This window comes from Pteropus medius, unplaced genomic scaffold (assembly GCF_902729225.1).
Source record: "Pteropus medius unplaced genomic scaffold, Ma_sr-lr_union100, whole genome shotgun sequence".
NCBI classification, from domain to species: domain Eukaryota; kingdom Metazoa; phylum Chordata; class Mammalia; order Chiroptera; family Pteropodidae; genus Pteropus; species Pteropus medius.
In genome coordinates, this window is record NW_024356335.1 from 223,334 (window position 1) to 246,125 (window position 22,792).

General features: G+C 36.2%; 2 protein-coding genes across 10 annotated transcripts in view; both read left to right on the top strand.

Moving 5' to 3' along the window:
* Positions 1-22,792, top strand: part of RABGAP1 (RAB GTPase activating protein 1) — a 132,342-nt gene that overhangs the window by 60,874 nt on the left and 48,676 nt on the right. For all 9 annotated transcript variants that reach the window (XM_039861477.1, XM_039861474.1, XM_039861476.1 and 6 more), the window contains 2 exons: positions 394-487; positions 3,917-4,067. In XM_039861477.1, coding sequence (XP_039717411.1) covers positions 394-487; positions 3,917-4,067 — 245 coding nt within the window. The remainder of the gene's footprint in view (positions 1-393; positions 488-3,916; positions 4,068-22,792) is intronic.
* GPR21 (G protein-coupled receptor 21) lies at positions 9,355-21,666 on the top strand. The gene is made up of 2 exons (XM_039861503.1): positions 9,355-16,034; positions 16,473-21,666. Exon 2 carries the CDS (start codon positions 16,863-16,865, stop codon positions 17,910-17,912), a length of 1,050 nt encoding a protein of 349 aa, XP_039717437.1. The 5' UTR covers positions 9,355-16,034; positions 16,473-16,862; the 3' UTR covers positions 17,913-21,666.

The window sequence follows — 22,792 nt, forward strand, 5'->3', positions numbered from 1 at the left end:
TCCATTTTCTACTCTCCCATTGTTGGACACGTAGGTGGTTTGTAATTTTTTTTAACTGCGATGAATTTTCATGCATAAAGCTGTTTGTTATGGAAAAGGAGAGAGAAAATACCATATTTAGAGGCCTCTCATCTTAATTAATAGCTCTTTTCTGAAGTTGACATAATATGGACCTGCATGGAAAGCAAAAGAGAATGAGAGATTACATTCTCTCATTGACGCCTAGGACCATTTTTATTTTCTTTGTATTTATACCTATACACGAAAAGAGAGAAATTATGACTTTCTGCTTCCAGTAAAATCTTTTGAATTTGACTGTTATGTTTCCACGCCATTCTTCTGGCTAGCATAGCCACTTCTGTTATCTTTTTGTGTGTGTTTTGGTTATTAAAGATAACGATGAACCTCTCTTGAGTGGATCTGGTGATGTATCCAAAGAATGTGCAGAAAAAATTCTTGAAACATGGGGAGAACTGCTGTCAAAATGGTAAGTTATAATAGAATAGTTCTCTTTTTCATCTGTGATTCTCTTTTTTGGATAGGGCATCTTACCTAACTACAGTATTCAATTTTGGAACCAATAATGGAAATCAAAATATGAGGTTCATAGTCTAGAATCTGTTTTTAGAGGTATATGAGCGTAGTAGTGAAGATCTGCAGTCAACTTTCAGAATATCAGAAACCTAATACATTCTCATTGCTGCAGAAAATGGTGAGACTAAATAAGGAAGGAGGTCCTTTGTATTTAAGAGGTTAGGAACCACTGACTGGTTAAAATAATACATAGTAGTTAAGACAATACAAAATAATCAGTGAAGTGTAGAGGATGCTCACACAATGCATAGAGCCACAGAAGAGACCCCAGGTGGGATTTTCATTATCCGTGTTAGGTACCTAAAGTGACAGAGCAAAACGTTATAAACACGGTATATATTAACTGCTCTTGCAATTTCTTTTCCAACTAACACTTGTAAAATTCAGGAATTTCTTATCTCAGGAGATAGTGACAACAATGTTAAGCCATCCTATAAACTGTCTAAAAATAATATGCTACCTTCAGGTGTTTACTAATGAAACCAGAGACGTGGGTAAGTCAGGTTGGTAAGACATTTATGTAGTTTCCTTTTCCCCTGTGTAGAATACCAGTATATGCTGGAAAAAAAGCCACGCTTGAAAGTGATGGGAGCACTTGTCTATTTCAGACTTTCTGGTTATTAGGGTTGTCATAGAAGCACCCTGTGGGTCTGATTTTTCTCGGAAGTTTTAACTGTTGAAGCCTTTTGCTGTATTCTTAGTAAAATCGTGTCTCAGCATTTTAAAAAAAACTTGATGCCCTTCAGGTTTAGGACTACGAATGGGCGTCATCTGCTCCTAGCACTCTCACAATGCCTTACACTCTTGGTAAAACACTCTTCACATCAGGAAATGTCAAATGTGTACAGGAGGAAAATCAGGCCAAAGCGTGGTTTGTCTTTACATAGTAGTTTTAAATAAATAAGCTCTGCAAAAGCCCCCCAGGGGAATAGTTCTCATTTATTTTTGATATTCCTTTAGCAATCAGGAGACAAACCTGCTGATGCTCTCGTCACAATTATATTTTCAGTTTAGTGAATTTGGAGTGTTTGGACTGCTGCTGGGAGGAATTTCATCTGTATAAAAAGGTTTCTGCTCTAAAATAGAATGTAATTGAGTCTCGAACGGTTACAAATAATATATTTAAAATTATTTCGATACAGCATTTAGATTTTAGATTTTATTAGAACTCATCAGCATTTTATACAATTGCTTAGAATTTATTTTGTTATCAAGCTTATTCATTTTGTTATTCATTTAATTATGTCCTTCTCCCATTCTCAGATATATTAACTGAGTTTCCATCTGTTTTAACTGTCTTCAGGGTGTTTAAAACTGTTTATGCTGGTTTCAGTCATGTATTCAGAAATAGTAATATAGTTTCTCCTCAATTCATTTCATTATTTTTTTTTTCCATTATTATTATGTGTGTTATATAGATAGGAAGATCACGGAATTTTAGAACCTTGTAGACATGGCTTCAGAGCCTGCCTCTCTACTTCCAAGCTGTATGATCTCGGGCAACTCACTTAACTCTTTGGAGTCTCTATCTTCATTTACAAAATACAAGTCTATAAAACTACCATTCAGGATTATTAGAGATTAAAAATAATGAATATAGTAGTAGTAGTAATTGTAGTTAAGAACGAGTGAATTTTACCATTCCGCAGGCGCCGTGCTAAGTTATGTGCTCTATCTCAACTATCACAGCTTTATGAACAAGTATCCATTTTCACAGATGAGGAAACTGGCTCAGATTAAGTCAACAATTCTAGTTAGTAAATGGCACGCCCAGAATTTTTAACACAGTCTACAATCCAGTCTCAAAGCTGGTTTATTTAATTCTACATTAGATTTTCGTGACAGTATTAGTAATAACACCTCCAGGCTCTAATTCTCCAAGTTCATTTTAATGTGACTCTTAGTGGATAAGAGAATTAATGTCAGTGTAAGATAGTGTGCTATATTGGATAAAGTTAATAGTATTGGTGACATAAAATTATTCTGAAAATGATGTTACCAATATATATTAAGCTAGAGTTAGCAAATGAACCTAGGGTTAGGTTTATTTTTTCCGTAAAGGGTCAAATGTAAATATTTCAGGTTTTGTAGTCCAGGAGTTTCTGTCACAGTTAGTCACCTCTGCTGTTGCAGTGTGAAAGCAGTCATAGACATACATAAACAAATAAAAAATGACTGTGTTTTATTAAAAGCTGATTTATAGGAGCTAGATTTGACCCACAGACCATAGCGTACCAGTCCTTGACTTAAGTAGCTACTTTCATTCTTTCTGCTCCCAGCTCTTCAATTTTTAGGTAATTTTTTTTCCTAAGCAAAGACAAAACTGTATTGAATTGTCTGTAGCTCTTGCATTAGGGTACTAGCATCACAGAGTTAACCATTTTTAATGTAGTGTGCATTATTCTGCAGAATTCCGAGAACATTTCGAAAAAAGTCTCAGGCCTTTTTACATTTTGATAGTGGTCATTTTGTATCGGTAATTTCTGCATAAATCTGATCGTCACAGGGCCTTCTTCATGTAGAATTCTGCTTTAATGACACAGTAATAGTGGCTTTCATATTACAGAGCAGCTGGGATATAACAAATGGAACATTTATTTGTCTTAGAGCTTGAGGACTACCTCAGTTATTCAATCGATTTCCCTGAACTTCTACTACCATATACCTCAGATGCTTGTTACGAGGATCAAATAAGAATGTATGATTGTATATTCGTATATTGATACCAACATTTTAAGTTTTATTCCCCCATTTTATAGATGAGAAAGATGAAGCTCAAAGACTTTAACAACTCATTTTGATGTCTTAATAGTATAGTAGAAACTGTCTTAATCACCATAGTCATTCAAAAATAGCACTTGAAGCAAGATATCACAAAAACTGCTGAAAGCATTTCTTTTTATATTTATTTTAAGTATTTATTTTAACTTAGAACAAATATTTATTTTAGCTTAGAGTGTATAAGTACACAGTGTATTTGTCAATTTTGATGCAAGGCCAAGCCCTTATCTTTGGCTGTGTGTCCACCGATGGGAATTTTGCTTTGTTTATCTTATCTAACCTATAACCCGTAACCCATAAAGCTATGGTTTCCAGTTTTGCTTTTTATTTAAAAAAAAAGAGCAGTAATTTAAGATACTTAGGAAGTAATTCCTTCTTTTATAGTTATCGTGGCCTCATCTAATTCAACAGCTTTGTCTTTTTTTTTTTATTAGCATGTGACCTTTATTAAGTCTTTGTACATCATTTAGTTTGGTTTTCATAAAAATAACACTCTTTATGGAATCTTTTATGCACTTCTGGATTATGGCTTTATTTTTAGGCATCTCAATCTGAGTGTGAGACCAAAGCAGTTGTCACCCTTGGTGAGAAGCGGTGTTCCCGAAGCTCTTCGCGGTGAAGTCTGGCAGCTGCTCGCAGGTTGTCACAACAACGACCACCTGGTGGAAAAATACCGCATTCTCATCACAAAGGTAAGGGGAAGCTCATTCAGCTTCAGCATGAATACTTTCAGAAATTCGCTGGGAAAAGATCAGTGTGGCTGTTTGATTTCCAAGAATTTTTTTTAATAATTCCTTTACCTAATATAAGAATAGAACTTTCCTACTTCTGGCCCAAAGTTATTTCTAGTGTTGGCACAAAGGAGAAGGCATACATTTTCTCCCTTGATTGATTTCACCTCAGAGGCAAAAGGGTGTCCTCTACCCACTGTGCATCTAATCTTTTTTGACCATAATTACATTTTTTAGTCAGATCAGTTGTGCTATGCAATGTGTAGAAACTTTCTTTCGTTTGTTTTCATCCTTTTTATACATCACAGAAATGTACTCTTTGTAGGTAGGGCCTACTTTCTAGCTTCTACAATTGAAAGCACATGGTTCTTTCATATTCCCTTTTAGTTCATTTATCTAAAGTGAAGAATTCTCATTTTTTTATGGCATTCCATTCTCAAGTTCATACATTCTTTAAGTTTTTGCAAGTGAAATAACAAAAACAACTCCTCGTACAAGGATACAAGAATTTGAAATACTTTTCTGCAAGGTTAGGTAATGCTTTGTGCCTTTGCAACCATGTTATTGGTTTTAATTTTTGTTTTTGTTTTCTCAGATTCTTAAGATGTTTATATTTAGGAAACAGTTTCTCCAGTGATATGCAAGTCTTAAACCTGGGTTATGAATGAATTGCTCAGAAACCTCAATAACATATGAGAATTTTTCATTGTGACAAAAGGTGGAACTTCTTTTAAAAATATATTAAAATCTAATTAGAGATGAGTAAGACCTCTATACCTCTATAAAACTGTTATTTAAAAAAAAAAAATCTTTAAAAGGGAAGAACAACACTTGAACATGAAATTGTACCTTTCCTCAACAGATAATAGTACTGATTTGCCAAACTATTAGTGTTCCTTCTCATCATGTTTTTTTCTTTCCAGAACTAATATTTTAATTTTCTCCATTATGGTAATAAAATTGTTTAACAAGCATTTATTGAGTGCCTGTTACAGCCACAATGCTGGAGCTAGGAGGTCAAACACAAAAGCGGTTAACTGTCATATAATGGACATTTGTCATGTGATGCTCTGAAAAAGCGCAGTGGGAAACATCAAAAGTAGTAATAAATTCAGCCTGGGAGAGTAGGAGAGTCTTTATCAGGAGTATAACATTTAGGATGGTCCCAGAGAAGAGCTCCCCAGGTATAGAAGGATGGAAGAGCAATGTGCTCATAGAATGAATGGAGGCGTCAAAGATGAGCGTGTCCAACATGTCGAGCTAGCAAAGTAAATCTCGTTGATTTTTTTCATTTGTTGGTAAATAATATTTTACTTGATTGGATATATAATTCTCAGTTGTTAACTCTTTCTAGTTCTCTTTTGAAGTCCTTTGAATGTTGGCCAAAAAGTATTTCTTAAATATTTTCGGTTTGGCTATTCATACCAATAATTTAAAGACATGAAGTATTCTGTTTTTCTGGTTCCATGAAAATGGTGATGTCTGTTTCTCAAATGGTAATTATATGATGTGTAAAAGATTAGCTGTTCACACAATCTGATATATTCTATTAATGTTTTATATATGCTGATGTCGTGTGCTTTATATTTCACATTAATCTTTTATAATGGAGATGGCTAGAAGCTAAAAAGATTTCTAATGGATATATGCATTAGTTTAAATTGCTGGTAGATGATCATTAAATACAAATTATTTAACCATCATAATATTAGTGAATGCTTTTTATTTTACACAGTGTTATCTAATACAAGTTGGTATTTTGTGTCTTCCTGGAAATGTATATCATTGTATGGGAGTGGTAATTGACATTTTTCAATTTGCTTTGAATTTTTTTGAGAGGAAAAACTACTTAAAATTTTTTTAAATTAATTTTACAATGAGCTGTCCTTTACATAGGCTAAAATTCACTATTTTAAAGTGCACAGCTTGATGACATTTTACATATAAATACACTGCCGTGACCACTACCAAGAGGAAGAATGTATTCATCACCCCAAAAAGTTACTCCTGCCCCTTTCCTGTCAGAGCCACCCTTACTCGACCCTTGAACCATTATTCTGAGTTCTCTCTCCCTAGATTAGTTTCGATTGTGCTTGAACTTCCTTTAAATGCAGTCGTGTAGTCATGTAACATGTACTTGCTTGTATCTGACATTTTTTACTCATCCATTTTGGGAGTGTATCTTTTTGTTTTCATTTTTTTAATTGCTGAGAGTATTCCATTACATCAGCAAACCACACTCTAAAAAAAAATCTTTTCTGCCTTTATAGATGTTTATGCGTTTTTCCCCTCCAGTTTTAGCTTTCATGAATAAAGCTGCTATGAACACTCTTGCATATAGGAGGTGGTATGTGCTGAATGTTTGTGTCTCTCCAAATTCATATGTTGAAACCTAACCTCCAGGGTGATGATGTTAGGAAGTGGAGCCTTTGGGAGGCAATTAGGTCATGAGGGCAGAGTCCTTGTGATAGGGATTAGCACTTTTATAAAAGAGGCCCTAGAAAGATCTCTTGCTACCTTCCGCCATGTGAGGACAAAGCAAGAGGTCAGTGGTCCGTAGCCCAGAAGAGGGCCTTCACCAGAGCCCAGCCATGCTGGCCCCTTGGATTTAGAGCCTGTGAGCAATAAATTCCTGCTGTTTATAAGCCATTCAGTCTGTGGTGTTTTGTTACAGCAGCCCAAGCAGACTTAAGACAGCAGGATTTGTACATATTATATGTATATACACATACATGCATACATATTATATATATGGGGTGGGGGAGGAAATATTTCCGTATGTTTCTTACTAATTTTTAGAAGTTATTTATTCCGGACTTGGATTCTTGGCCAGGTATATGCTTTGTGTTCTGAAATTTCACATATATTACCTTGGAAGGTTTTTTTGCTTAGTTTCTTCAAAGACTAAATTTAAAGGAGAAAAGAGTGACTTGATTTATAGAGTGAAAGACAAAAACAATAACTTGCAAACAAAAGTGAAGAATGCCTTTATTATCATCTGACTTTGTCAAACTCTTCTAGTGAAGAGTATATGTAGGAATCTTTTCCATGTGGCTTTTGTAATCCAGGAACAAGTGACATTTCAGTGATGCAAAATACATAGGTATGTACGTTTTTAAGGTGGTTATTATTTGTTATAAGCAATGGAGTTTGGAGGCACTCTTCCTCCCTGTTTTTTTTTTTTAAGTGAAAAAATTTTAAATTTACTCTCAAGGGAAAAAAATAGAACAATAACTATCCTTTTTTGAGCACATAGTGTGTCAGATGCTGTATTAAGCACTTTATATTCGTTATCTCATTAATCTTAAGACAATCCTTGTGAGGCGGTGATTACTATTTCTGTTTTAGAAATGAAGCAACGAATTCAATGAAGCTTAGTAATTTGCTTATAGTCACTCAGCTAGTAAATAAATGATAGAGGCAAGATTTGAACTAAGGACTGACTCCAGAAGCTAGTTGTTTTCCATTGCCCTTCCTATTTGTCTGTCCTTGAACGTAAATAAAAATTTCTTTATACAGATATGTACTTATACAGAATTTCATGTAAACACGTGATTATATACTTATTTGTTTGTTTTTAAGTGTAGTCTTTTATTCGACCATTCTTCTTGTGGTAGACATTTACTTTGTTTCCAGTTTTTAGCCGCTAAATAGTGTTTTACTGAATCCTTACATGTGTTCTGAATCTTACTTTTATGGAATAGAGTCTCAGAAGTGTGATTGCTGGATCAAAGGATAATACATTTTTTAAACTAGTTATTCGCTTTTCATATTTAATTGTCTACCATCCTGTTTGCTTCTCTGAAAGGCTGTAACAGTTCACAGTTCCACCAGCAATGTAAGACAAAAGTATGTTTTGATTCATATTCCAAACAGTATTAGTTACCACTGTATCTAATTTTTGCTATCAGTGGGTATAAGTGATGCCTGCATATCTTCTTTAGCTTGTAGTTCCCAGACTACCAGTAAATTTGACCAATTTTTTCTTCCATGAATTACCTCTTCATATTTGTACATTTTTCTATTAAGGTTTTTTAAGATGTCAGTTTCTAAGCATTCTTTATATATTATGTATATTAATCCTTTGTATCTTTATTATACAAAGATTTTGATTTTTTTGTTGACTTTATTTATGGTTTCATGCCATACGAAACGTTTTCGGTTTTTATGTAGAAAACTGTGCCTTAGTTAAGATCTCTTCTACTTCTAGATTTTGTAAATGTAATTTCCAAAATTTTCTTGCAAGATTTTTTTTGTATGTGTTATATTTTTACATCTTTAATCCATCTGGAATTAATTTTTGCACATGGCAAATGATAGTGGTCCAATTTTACTTTTTCCCAGATGGATAATCTAGTCATGCTCCTTCTGTTTTCCTGTTGAATAGAACTATCATCTTGTTATAGCTTAAATTCTTGTATATACTGGGAATGATTTCTAGATTGTTCTGTTTATTGATCTGTTTGTGTGTTTCTATATTAGTACTGGTTAAAGCGGCTTTGAGTTATGTTTTAATATCTGGTAAAGCATGTCTTTTTCACTGTTTTTTATTTTTAAAACCTATTCTTGCATATTTAATCTTCCACATAAACTTGAAAATCTTCTCCATTCTTACCACCACAGCCACCCTGTAAAGTTATAGGATTCTAATTTGAATCACATTTAATTTACATATTAATTTAGGGTTTAAGTTATATTGTTATAATATGGTATATTTTCCCTTTTGTTCAGATCTTAATTTAAGTCCATTAAAAACTTCAAAGTTGCCTTTGTATATGTCTTATGCCTCTCTCCTGTTAAATTTATTTCTAAGAATTATCTTAGAGTGTTCTTGCTATAGCAAATAGAATATTTTTTTTCAATTTCTATTTCTAGGTGCTAATTGCTACAATACAGAATAGACATTGATTTTTAAAAATTCTGTATCTACCTCTTGATATTTTGATTAGTCCTTCTGATTTTATACTAGCATCTTTTGATTTTCGGGTATACATTATCAGCAGCAGCAAAAACAGTTTTACTTCTCTTTTAACTGTTTATGCAGGCTACTAAATTTTTTTGGTTTATTTTCATATTTGATAGAAGCATTAAGACAGTGTAAAATGATGATGGTCATAACCAACATCCTTATCAAGTTCCCAATTCGAATTAAAATAGTTTTTGTTTTTCAGTCTTTTGGAAAGCATGCTTTTCATTTTTTTTTTTGTAAGTAATTTTTATTTTACGTAATATTCTTTTATCTCTGGCTTCGAGATTTGTTAAGAATATCTACTGAATTTTATCAAAAGCTTTTTCAGCACTTAATGAATATGATTTTCTTTAATTCGTTGATAGAGTAAATACATAATCTATCAACATATGATAGACTTCTTGATTTCAAACTGCCCTTGGCTTCATGGAATAAATTTCTACAGACCAAATAGTCCTAGATTCTTTGTTTTCTTTTCTTTCTGGTGTTTGACTAAGGGCTCCTCACCTCTGGTCTCTACAGAGAACACATCAGACAGACCCAGGGGAAAGAAACTCTAGTGAATAATCCACAGAGACTCCCATGGCTTCTAAGACCCCAGTTCTAAGACCTGTAGCTGTTTGGGCCTGTGAATCAAATAAATTGGAGTCGAGAATGGAGGAGAAAATGAGGCACTTCAAAGGTCTCCAGTTTCTAGAATTATCCTCTAGCCTTTTTTCTTTTTTCTTTTGATTATTTTTTACCTTTTATGTCAGTGACTTTTTTGTTCTTTTATTTATTTTGCTTAGTAGAAAATATGTCAGAACTGCTTTCTTAACTGATCCTTTTAATAATGAGAGAATAATGAAATAACAACATATTCTGATGTTTCTCTGCTTCCATTCAGTCAGCCTTGTGTTTCTGAAACCTGTTTGCATTGTTTTCTGTAGTATTTTTAGTGATAAACTTTAGTGGTAAGACTCTTTTGCCATGTATTTTAAGCTTTTATACAGAACCTAAACTAGACCATGTAACCAATATTTAAATTTCTGATTGAGTGAAGCCCTAGAGGGAGACCCAACCACGTTTTACCAGTCTGAAAAAATAATTTAAATATCTAATTATAACTTTATTATTACACAGATTATTTTGTTTTTAATTAAAGATACCTCTCTGGTAGATTTGGTAATAGTCAAGGATTCAATAATATTTAATTGTAAGAGCTTGCCTGTGGGATCAGTTTAGCCAAAAGAGCCCTGGCGTTGGAGTTAGGAAGCCTGAGTACTAATTTTCTCTCTGCCACGAGTTAATGTGACCTCAGGTGAGGTTCTGTACCCGTTGCCTTTATGGCTTCTTCTCTGAAATGAGGTTCTTTTAAGCTTTAACATTCTGGAAAATTAGATAGCGTGTTTGACTTCTGTCCCCCAAAATAGCCCATGATTCTACTGTTCACAACTGAATACTCTGTCGGTCTGATTTTGTAAGAAAATAGGTTGTGAGTGGAGTTTTAGTTAGAACTATATTGTCTGCTTCCATATAGCAGTTGTTACAGTAGGTCTTCTGTAGACTGAATGTGTGTCCTGCCCTAAATTTATATGTGGCAATCCTAACCCCCAATATAATGGAGTTTGGAGATGGGGCCTTTGGGAGGTGATTAGGTCAAGAGAGCAGAGCCCTCATGAATGAGATTAGTGCCCTTATAAAAAAGACCCCAGAGAGCTTCCTTGCCCCTTCCACCATGTGAGGACACAATGAAGGACAGCTGTGGGTCCCCGCCAGACAACTGAATCTGCCAACATCTTGATCTTGGACTTCTCAGCCTCCAGAACTGTGAGAAATAAATTTCTGTTATTTATAAACGATTCAGTCTATGGTACTTTTCTTATAGCAACTCAAATGGGCTAAGACAAGTTTCCTTCAAATTGTTGTTTGTGAAAATAATTTTCAGTCCCCATATCCTATCTCTGTAAACTCATGTCCCCACTGATGACTTTCTGTAAGTCCTATCTGTCCAGGGAGTTCTAAAGGTTTCCTGAATTATAAGGCTGGAAAATATTAGTTTTGATCATATTAAAATTGCTGATATTTGACAGTTTTTGATCTATAGTCGGCAATTTCAAGTGCATCAACCTAATAATTATAGATGAATTAAAGTTACTGGGTTTTACTTGAAAGATCTTTTCCATCTGAAAGCAGAAATGCTTGTTTTATTAGGCATTTGTTGTTTAGTCGATCAAAAATACCTTTGAAAGTCAGCTTTGTGCCAGCGCTGTGCTTGGTCTCATGGATATGCCATGACTAAAATATACCTGTGCCCTGGTTTGGGGGAGCCTATAGTCTAGCGAGGGAACCAATTACAATAAAGTTTCATGAGAGCTATGGAACAGAAAACACATATTGCTCTGTGGCAAACGACAAGAAGGACTTCTCATCAAAGGTTCAGAAATCATCCTGGGAGGGAGGGATTGTTCAAGTAGAATGGGGTGCTGTATAGCATGGGAGATATTAAAAGTCAGAAAAGCATGTGCTCAAGGGTAAGAAAGAGCTTGGCAATTTTATAGTGTGTGAAAGGAGATAAGGCCAGGGAAGGTAGATAGAGGCCAGATCTTAGAAAGCTAAAGTACAGCATATTTAAGATTTCAGGAAAAAGAAAGTCATTGAAGCATTTTAAGCAGGCAAATCATATATTCAGGTTTGGAAGGCGGTATAGTTTACAGTGTCCATTAAAGGTAGATTATCTTGATTCAAATCATAGTTCTGTGTTCAAGCTGTTGACATTGGGTGATTTAACGTTAGACTTTTTTTCCCTCTTCTGTAAAAAGGGATAAGGGTACCTTATTTGTAAAGTTGTCAGAATTAACTTAGATAATGCCCACTGTAAATGTGAATTACTACTTAGTTATTGTTATTATTTGTATTATCATTATTAGTTTAAGAAAGGTCATTCCGGTTACTTGAAGTTAGAATGGAGTTTATTAATTGCAGTGAAACCTGTTAGGAAATCAGGTGAGAGATGATTGTCACTTGGATTGGAGCAGTGGCAGAAGGGATAGAGAAAGAAATACTGTTTGAGAGACATATCAGAGGTAGAATCCTTGTCATTTGGTGATTGAATGTGGGATGAATGTGAGATGGAGAGGGAGGATCAGCTACACTAAATAATGTGTTAAATAAATCAACACAACACTTAAAGCTCACTTTTACCTAATAATAAGTGACAGATAATGCCCAGAAGTGTATCTTACGAGTTTGAAGAACTGAGATTGACCCTTTCTCATGTGTATTAGTTAAGCCACCAGATAGATTGGGAAGAAGGGTAAATATAATTTGAACAGTCTTTCCCCTTTTTTGTTTCATGTTTCATTTCTCTTTCTGCCTCATTACCTCTTTGGTCTGTTATCTTGTCATTTTAATTGTTAATATTAGGTTAAACTGTATATGTAAAAGTTGCCATTTGTGTAGATCAGAAAGTATTAACCAGAAATGAAATGGTTAAATATTGGCAATTTCATGTTTCATCCAATTACATTCTTTAACTGGAGCTCTGAGGGTCCATTTTGAGTTAAATTGAGTACCAGTGGCTATCTGAGGGGATGTTGCTATGATGGCCTAAGGACAAGTGGAACTGGACCCCATGAAGTAGATGACAGAACTTGCCATCATCCAGTCAGTGGGGCTTTGGGATGACATCTCGTGGCCAGGTTTTTTTGTTAGCTTTACCCAAAATGACATTGTATATATTATTTTTGGCTGTTTTTTAAAAAAACCTGCTTCAGTAATACATAGAAATAGTACATAGAAATTGGGAAATTCATAAAATGTAGAAAACCATAAAGAAGAAAATTTTAAAATTACTTGTAATTCCACCAACCAGTGAAAACTACAGTTGAATTTTAATATATTTCCTTCCACTCAGATATATACAGAAATAGTTACTGTCTTTTATAAAAAACAAGCAAAAAAAGTTGATCTTGATACTGCATTATTTTAAAAAGGAAATGAATGTATATAGATTTTTGTGAGGGCAAAGATTTTTTGCCCCCCATGTCATTAATAATTTGTCTCTTCTGAAGAAAATGTTTTTCTTTAATCCAAAACAAAACAGTTTAACTCTTGACTGATTTGATAAAATGTGGCTGTCAGGCTTTTTTTTTTTTTAAAGTTTCCTATGTGAGTATTTTGATTACAGCTCCAAGAGTGGTTTTACTAAACTAGAAACAAAGTTGGGAGAACTGTTGTACTAATGATAGTACTGTAACAACTTGTACTTTTATTGCATTTTTATTACATTTTTAATTCTTTAACATTATCAGCCAATGTAATATGTTTTTATCAGCCTAACTGTACGTGAGAAACCTGAGATGTAGAGAGAATAAGTTACATGCCTGAATTCACAAGGAGTTGGAAAGGCCTGGACTCGTGACTTTGGTGAATGCTTTTTCCATTTACTGAAACAACTCTCAGAAATCATTCCTTTTTTTTTTTTCCCCCCAATTCAGTATTTATTAAGCACTCAAAAAATGGGAGCTCAAAAATAAAGTCTGTGGCAGAGGCATAGAATAGTGAAAGTAACCTGGTTTGGCTGGAGGGCGAGGTGTTTGGGGGGATGTGGAATAGCGATATCAGGTTGGAAAGGCATCAGGGAGCCATTGACTCGTCTTGAACAGTGGAGTACCATAGCACAGCATGTGCTACTGGTGTTCAACCCGGCAAAAATAAATAGATTAGAAAAATGAGTAAGACTGAAAGTCTAGACAGTATTTAACGATGGCCTAAAGTGAAGTGTTAAAAACGAAAAGAGGAAGCGACGTGAGGGCATCGTAGAAATGGATTCCCAGGGCGCGGTGACCGCCAACAGCACGTTGAGGGAGAGAGTGGTCAAGACGATTCCTAAGTTTCATTCCTGAGCGCCTGGGAAAACGCTGGGGAAAAAACAAGAGAGGCCTGTTTGATGGGAGAAATGTATTTAACTTTGGGTGCTGTGGTTGAAGTCTCTAGGGCATCCAGGTGGAAGATGCGTGACGAGCAGGCAAGCTATGGCTGGAAAGGGGAGCTCCGGGGTGAAGTCAGGACTGGAGACATAGGCAGAGAAGTCGTCTGTGCGGAGGGAGTAATTGATGCCACGTCGTCATCATTCCTTCTTTCCCGGTACCTTCACTTGCATAGCCTCGGTGTATTTGAGGAATGAGTGACAGCAAAGTGTCCAAATGACTGTTGTGTGCCTTAGAACGGGGCAGTCACAGTGAGAGAGGGCACTTAAGGATCTAGAGGCGCCCAGCCTCCAGCAGTGCAACACGCTTGGTAGGAAAACACAGGCAGTTTTAATTGTATGAAGAGAAAGCGAGTAAAGTTGTGTGTTCCCTGGGTGCTAAGTACTGCTAAGCCCTTTTTATATACTGTCTCCTTTATTTCTCAACAACCGCGTGAAGTAGGGAGTTTGACCCTCGCCCTATAGGCGATGAAACTGGGGCTAACAGAGGCTAAGTAATTTTAGAGCAAGGATTTGAACCAGAGGGGTGTTCAGTGCCATGGGTCTTTTTACTGTGCCACCCTTTGATGTGTTGGCCAGTAATCCTGTCAAATATCGCTGTCAAGCTTGTGCTCAGGAGGTTTTTGAGTTTCTTGCCTTTGTGTAATAAGCACAGTGCTTCAGCTCTTAAAATGCAGTTAATTGAATTTTGATTATGGGTGGCCATTTGCCTGCAATGAGAAAGGATGTATATGAAACAAATAAAAAAATGAACGTTGGATCACACAGCATATATTTCCACCCAGGAGGGTAGACCTGGAATGCTTACAAATACCAACATTCCTTTTTCTTTTATTCTACTGGGTCTGTGGAATTTTATTTGGAAAGATGAATTGAGAGTCCACAGACACCTGGAGGAAAAGATAATAAAAATACACATTTTCTAATTAGCTGAAAATTGTCTTCATTTATGACGTTACCGGTAGAGGCACAGTGCTGCTATCCCAGTTGGCGCATTGTTTTACGGAGTCACCAACAAGATTGTGTGTTCTGAGATTCAAAGGCTAATTTGTACCATGGAACTTCCTGTAATTTTCAATCCTGGTAGAAATCGGTACCTTTACTTTTCCATCTTTTGATTCATATAGTTGTGTACTGCTTCTCAGCAAACTAGAAACAAGAAATGACATCTTAAAACTGCAGCATAGTGTCTAATACAGGAACGATGTAATTCCTGTTCTGTGTGTGTACTGTATCTGCAGTGTTCAGAATGGGTGAGACGCTCTTTATATTTCTCCTGAAAAACTGATTTTTAAGTTGGCTTGTTATTTTGGTCATCTTTCTTAATATCAGCCGACATCCAGTGAATCATGAGAGAATATTAATGCTGAACAGTTAGCCTTCTAGCTAGAGCTTGTGCGGCTGGATTCTGATTCCTCAGTTGCCAGGCAGTCAACACGCTTTCATTCTTTACCATTGCTCTTTGTTCCTTGGGAAAATGCTGCAAGAAAATAGGAATTTCCTCTCACCATTACCCCTCTGGCTGGCAGTGCGTTTCGGTCTAATTCCTGGCTGGCACTCTGTCCTGGTTCTTTCCCCTTTTCCTTACTAGCAGTCTGAATTCTCTTCATCGGCTACAAAGGGGATTCCAGACAGACGAGGAAACAGCTTTCAAACCCTGCACTGCGGGCATGTGAAGTTATTCCCCCACCGTGCAGTCTGGAAGTCGGGGAGCGCCTCTCTGTGATGAATCCCAATGAGCTGCTAAGGATGCCGGAGTTGTGTGCATGCACTGGCATTTTCTTTCCCCTCAGGCGTTTTCTGTCCCCTCCCCCGCTTCTTCCTTTTCCCAAGCCCCCTCGTCTTTCTATTTCCCCTCCTACTCCTTTATCCCCTCCCTCTGTGTCTCAGTTCTGCAGTAAACGGGGCTGAGGCACATTCCTGCTTTGCAAGGCTTTCTGTTAAGGATGGTTTGTGGCTTTTGTTTGGATTACAGCATGCAGAATCACAGGTAACGCTCTGAAATTGAGCTAGACAGATAAATTCCGTTGATATGTTTTCAAAGAGGCAAAATAGTACATGGGAATCAATGAAAATAAGTTATTTTAGCTAATTTTATCAGTAGTGATTATGGTCAAATGTTTTCAGAAATGCTATAAGCAGACTCCTTTGCTCCCCCAAAAGGCTCCAGTGAAAGGAAAATGGGGGTAGCTTGATCTGACTGCAGCTGATTTTGTTTCATGTTGATCATGAAAGCTTGCTGTTGCTGTGCCTCCTCTGTGGAGTAAGGACCAGTTTTGTGGGGCGCTGCTGAGGGTAGCCATGAACAGTCGTACTGGGTGGGGTAGGAAGGAGTGGGTGGGTCGATACCAGCCCGAGCTAGCCAGATTCTTTGATTTTTTTCATTGGGATGCAAAATATAAAATGCTCTCTCCTTTTCTTCTATCAGCTGTTCAGAGGAGACTCATTCCAACTCCTGCTGAAGCTCCTAATCTTCCTCCCTTCTCTTCTGCCCCTACCCCCTACCCTCACTGGCCTGAAGATATTGTACCCAGAATTTGCCTTGCCCCCCGGGCACTCTGTGTATGGTAAACCTGACTCTATGGCCACGTCGGGGACTAGCCATACAGCTGCTGCTGGCTCTCCCTGGTCCAGGATTTAAAGGGGGAGTGCACTGCAGGCAATGCACCAGAGCCGCAGCATCGCCAGCCTGGGGACTGAGGTCCTGGGGCGCTTTTACAGACACACAGAGCTGACTGCAATGACAGCGGCTGCTCCTTTGAACTGTTGGCAGCAGCCAAGCAGCAGCATGAAGTGAGAGGTCACTCCTGAGCTCAAGATGAACTCCACCTTGGATGGTAATGAGAGCGGCCGCCCTTTCTGCCTCTTGGCATTTGGCTATTTGGAAACTGTCGATTTTTGCCTTTTGGAAGTGGTGATTATTGTCTTCCTGACTGTGTTGATTATTTCTGGCAACATCATTGTGATTTTTGTATTTCACTGTGCACCTTTGCTGAACCACCACACCACAAGTTATTTCATCCAGACTATGGCTTATGCCGACCTCTTGGTTGGGGTCAGCTGCCTGGTCCCTTCCTTCTCACTCCTCCACTATCCCCTTCCAGTAGGGGAGGCCTTGACTTGCCAGGTGTTTGGTTTTGTTGTATCCGTTCTCAAGAGTGTCTCCATGACCTCTCTGGCCTGTATCAGCATCGATAGGTACATTGCCATCACTAAACCTTTAACCTATAACACCCTGGTTACACCCTGGAGACTGCGCCTGTGTATTTTCCTGATTTGGCTATATTCCACCCTGGTCTTCCTGCCTTCCTTTCTTCACTGGGGCAAACCTGGATATCACGGAGATGTGTTTCAGTGGTGTGCAGAGGCATGGCACACCGACGCCTACTTCACCCTGTTCATCGTGATGATGCTGTATGCCCCAGCAGCCCTCATCGTGTGCTTCACCTATTTCAACATCTTCCGCATCTGCCAACAGCACACAAAGGAAATCAGCGACAGGCAAGCCCGGTTCAGCAGCCAGAGCGGGGAGACTGGGGAGGTGCAGGCCTGTCCCGATAAGCGCTATGCCATGGTCCTCTTCCGGATCACTAGTGTGTTTTACATCCTCTGGTTGCCATACATCATCTACTTCTTGTTGGAGAGCTCCACCGGCCACAGCAACCGCGTCGCATCCTTCTTGACCACCTGGCTGGCTATTAGTAACAGTTTCTGCAACTGTGTCATTTATAGTCTCTCCAACAGTGTTTTCCAAAGGGGACTAAAACGCCTCTCAGGGGCCATGTGTACTTCTTGTGCAAGTCAGACCATAGCTAAGGACCCTTATACAGTTAGGAGCGAAGGCCCCGTTAAGGGATTCCATGTCTGAGGTGGTTCAGATGTTGGGTTGCTCCGTGTGTGTGTGTGTGTGTGTGTGTGTGTGTGTGTGTGTGTGTGTCTTTTTATCTCTTCGTATTCCTTGTTCACTAGAAAATCTGGAACAAAATAATTTAACTCTAAGCAATAGCAAACAAATGATCCATCCAAAAAGCCTTCTAAGTTTGCAGAAATGATTTTCTAAAAAGTGCTTTTGAATCCAGAGAATCAGGACCATGAAGATAAGTTGCTCTTGGTTCCAGTTTTTATAATGTCATGGAAATGACTACGGTTCTCAGATTTAAAGAGAATAAAGCCATATCTAACACCTCTCTCCAGCTGGCATGACTGAACCTGAGCGTGAAGTGTCAGCGTTTTAAAAAGTCATCGCTTTCTTGTTGCTTTTCCAGGTTCTTTCTAGTTGTTTGGGCTTCATATATAGTTGCTTTCTTTTAACAAGGAATATTAGAATACAGTGATGAATTAATAGGGTCTTAAATTTCCTTTATATATGCCAAAGTATAACTACATTGCAAGTTTCAACACTCATTTAGAAAACCAAATGTTTTATGTCTTATTCTCTTGAGAGAATTCGCAATACAGTGAATAATATGGACACCGAAACATTTTTTAGAATTTTGCAATTGAACCGTGATGCAAAAGTACAGTCAAATATTAGACAATTTATGAAAAACTGAGCTACTTTTTGTGCCGTGCTTCAGAGCTCTAAAGAAATGTGTGTGTAGAAAGTGGTTGTTGCAGTATATTTGCCCATGCCTTTGTGTATGTGTGTATTGAGAATATTTGAATTGAATTAGAAATCTTTTTTATAGAAAAATGTACATTTAGTTCATTTTTTAAAATAGAAGGGGGTTAATTGAGATGTTCTCTTTGTGATTACATGGAACCAACTAATAAAGTTGCAGCTAATTCTGTTTAAAAGCAGCCTTTCAGTTAGTGTTAAGGAATCCACTTTTAGATGAGAGGAGAAATTCTAATTATCTGTATCTCTTTTATTGCTCTTTTCTTTCTGGAAAAAAAAATCCTTTGAGATACAATTCTTAATAGTCTGGTTTTTTTTTTTTTCTTTTTAAGCCAAAGTACTAGCAAAATCTCTAGGATTTTGTTATTCTATAGAATTATTAATTGAGAATGCTGTGTATTTATAGCAGTGATGTTTTGTTCTTAAAAGTGATTGTCTTTAAAGCAAGAGATTTATTTTTCTATAAAGAAAGAAGGATTTCTCAGCAGCTTCAGGCACGAGAGTATTTCCTCTACTTTTCTGCTGCTTTTAATGTTTTGGAAGTCTTCAGGGGGCTTATGTGATCTCTGCCTTTGGCTAGATATCGTAATCTGAACTTGACAGTGATTTTCAGTGATATGGAAAACGGAAGAAATTCAGGGGACGTGAGTGAAAGTGGATTTCTGAATCCAAGAAAGGACATAGATATTTATAAAATAGATATGCTTTGGTTTTCCATCATGATATTAGAAAATTTCCAACCCTGTTTAAAATATAGGGCAGCTTTATGACTTTAGGTTTTAGATACCAATTTGATTTTAACCTCCAGTGTGTTCTATTTAAACTTTTTTATTTTAAGTGAATAAATTATAAAATTTAAACTTAGGATTCTGAGGTTTTTTTCCCAAAAACTTGATTGCTTTTTCTTTAATATTAGAAAATTTCATTCTGAGCTGTATCAAATTTAGAATTCATTTTGAAATTACAAGTTATGTTAGTGATATCTTTAACTGCTATTTCAAGTGGAAAACTTTTTCTGTTGGATTCTGAAAAACAGTTGTACACATTTCATCTTTATTTAAGTGGCATAGTTCTAAAAAAATATTTTTTTCAGGTATGTTGGTGAATATAATCAGATCAAATTTGCACAGTTTACTTGAGGGTTTTTAGTTCAGCAAATATGGGAATCTTAGAGACTTAATTTTAATAGAAAATTGATGTTAAATCAGTAGATTTTACTTTTGGGAGGCTGAGCCTTTTAATTTTTTCTTCCAGTAAGATTTTAGCCTGTGAGAATAGAAAAGACAAATTTTATGTTTAATTTCCTAGAAACGGCTAATTGAGCTGGTAGGTCTTTTATTGACTGGAAAGACAATTCTTTTAATAGGAGCTTTAGTTAATAGATTTTTACATTTTTGTCCTAATACCAAACTTAGATGTTATTAGAGATTTTTTTTTCACATTAGAATCTCTATCAGTGTCGCAGTCTAGTAAAAACTAAGAAGATATAATAATTTAAAGAAAAATAAAGCTCCCCTATCCCTTCTCCAACTGCTTCTTTAATATCAGATAGATATCTTTCCAGTTTATCGTGTCTTCATTGTACTGTATAAACTCTAAGGTTTTTTCCAACTATCAATTCTATTTTCACATTCATTGTATCGCTTTTTAATTTTTATTTGTGCACGTGTGTATGTGTGTGCGTGTGTGCGCGCGTGCGTGCTGGGAAAGGGGGACATGCTTGGATGCACTCATACCATCTTCTGTAGCTGGGGGCAGTCTCTATGGGATACATTTGGAGAGTTTATATTTAAGTAACCTTTTCGTCCTGGCATATTTAATGCAACATTTGATGATGTTTGGGTTAAATACCAATCTGACTAGTTCAGAATGAGAAAAAAGTATATTTTTAGACTCAATTACTTTGAGCTTGGGCAAGACAGCACATTTAGCTTTATATGGTATATGACTGATATCAGGAAGCATAAGCTTTTGGTGATTGCGTTGAAATTATTTTATAGTACACTTTAAAATAAGACTGTACTGATCGTTATATTTATAAATTAGTTTTGTTTTTGTACAGTGATTTATTAGTGAAGGTGTATTTTTTCCCTCTTAGAGCAGAAAAGCAGTTACAAAAGGACAAGTGCTCCACTTTAATGAGAGAACTATCTTACATCAGAATGAATATTTGAATTTTTCACGGACCTGTTGATTCACCCTAAATTCCATTTGGAAAGGGTTTTCTTTAAGCTTTATTGCTGCATAAATTCCTTTTTGAGCCTTTTATAATGGTTTTTCCTTTTTACTTGAATAATGGTCTCAGTATTTTAAGAATTGGGTAAACTTGAATTTTTGTGCTATAAATGCGTTGTCCATCTCCTTGAACTTGAAAATAAAGCAACAGGGTTACAGGCTCTCAGGTAACAGAGTGGTTTCTGAGACCTTTTGAAGCTTTTCAGTTTTGATTAAAAAATCTGCACAGCAGTTTTGCAGGAAATGTTTTAATTTCACTATATGTTTTTGTATCATAAAAGATTTGTTAAATAAATTATTGGCAAACCAGAATTTATTGTTATGTGAGCAGATTTTAGGAAGTTTAAGGAGGGGAGAATTGTGGCACTGAGATTTTTTGAAGTCTTCATAAATCAGTCTTTGTGTTGATTTTTGTATAATTTTTCCATTTCAGGTTGAATAAAAACTAAATATATATTAAATGTATATAGTATTAATATATTTTGCAGACTCTGGGACTATTCTAGACATTTCTTATGGCTATAAATAAGTCATTGATTTTTCAAAAATTGTAAGACAGAAGGCATCACAATATGATTAAAATGAACTTTGAACTAAGAATCAGAAAATCTAGGTTACTGATACTAATTAGATTTTTCCTCCTCTTATTAACAGTCAGCCAGAGATCACTGGTCTTTTGAGATAATCTTCTCACATAAAATACAGAGCCCAGAATAAAAGAATTAGGAAACAGAAACAATGCAAGTCTTAGAAGAAAACTTCCAAAAAAAAAAACAACCAACTAACATTTTCAGAGATTTTGCATCTATTAAAAGAGAGTAGAATGCCATAAAAACAAATAGATAGTAAGAGCTCTTGAGATTTAAAGTATAATGAGACATTTTAAAAACTCAGAAAAGTTTGAAGATAAAATTAAAGTAGGCCATATACTGAAATAAAAGACAAAGCAGATAAAAGCAAGACAATAAGAGCTTCAACCAAGGGGGTCCAGTACCAAACTAGCATGATTTTCAACTCAGTAGGTGTATTATTTTTTTTACGAAAAGCACAAACCACATTTAGGAAAAAGCGAATAAATTTTAGCAGAAGTAGAGGGAAACCAGGAAGAATAGGTTTAGAACATTATACTGAAGTAGAAAATGAGGCATAATAGCACCATATTACTTAGGGCCCTATACAGAGCAGTTTCCTATTCATCATCTCATCCTCCTAGGAAGACAGGCAAAGGGAATATTATTTCTCCTTTACAATTGTGGAAACCAAGTTTTGGGGCTGTCAGACCTTTTTCATTCCTATTCCAGTATGTCACTATACCTCATGGGTATCTATTTGGATCCTTTTAGATTTTAAAATTTTGTTTTTTTACCAAGAGAAGACAGTGGATACTGGAAAGCATCTTTGACATCAGAGGAAGGAATACGTGAAAGTAAACAAACATGCGTGTGTGTGTAATGAGTATGGTATACTGGTGTACAAGTGTCTACAGCGTATGACCTGGCATGAGATCACGAGAAGAATGCAAAGTACTGTTTAGTATTCATAGATAAGGAGATATGTGTTAGACAATTTCCTTAGAAAACAGTATACGAGATGGGCTAGGCTCTGGGTAGAGAAGGATTTCTATAGTCTTATGTCCCTCTTACCCCTTAAAATTAACATAAAATATCCAGCTGGGCAGGATTAATGAAATCCAAAGGATCGATAGATAAAGGACCCTAATAAAGTGACCTACAATATGTGACATGAGAAAGCCCTTAGCAAAGTAAAAAGCATATCTTTACGTTAAATTACCATGACTGTAGTCACTTACGGGTTTAGTGCCAAAAGATTGTATTGTCAGATCAAAATAAAAAAGTAAGAGTCTTTCAAAGTAAAACTTTAAATTCTGTGTCTAT

Coding starts and splice junctions, on each gene's coding strand:
- GPR21 (XM_039861503.1), top strand. CDS start 16,863: ATGAACTCCACCTTGGATGGTAATGAGAGCGGCCGCCCTTTCTGCCTC.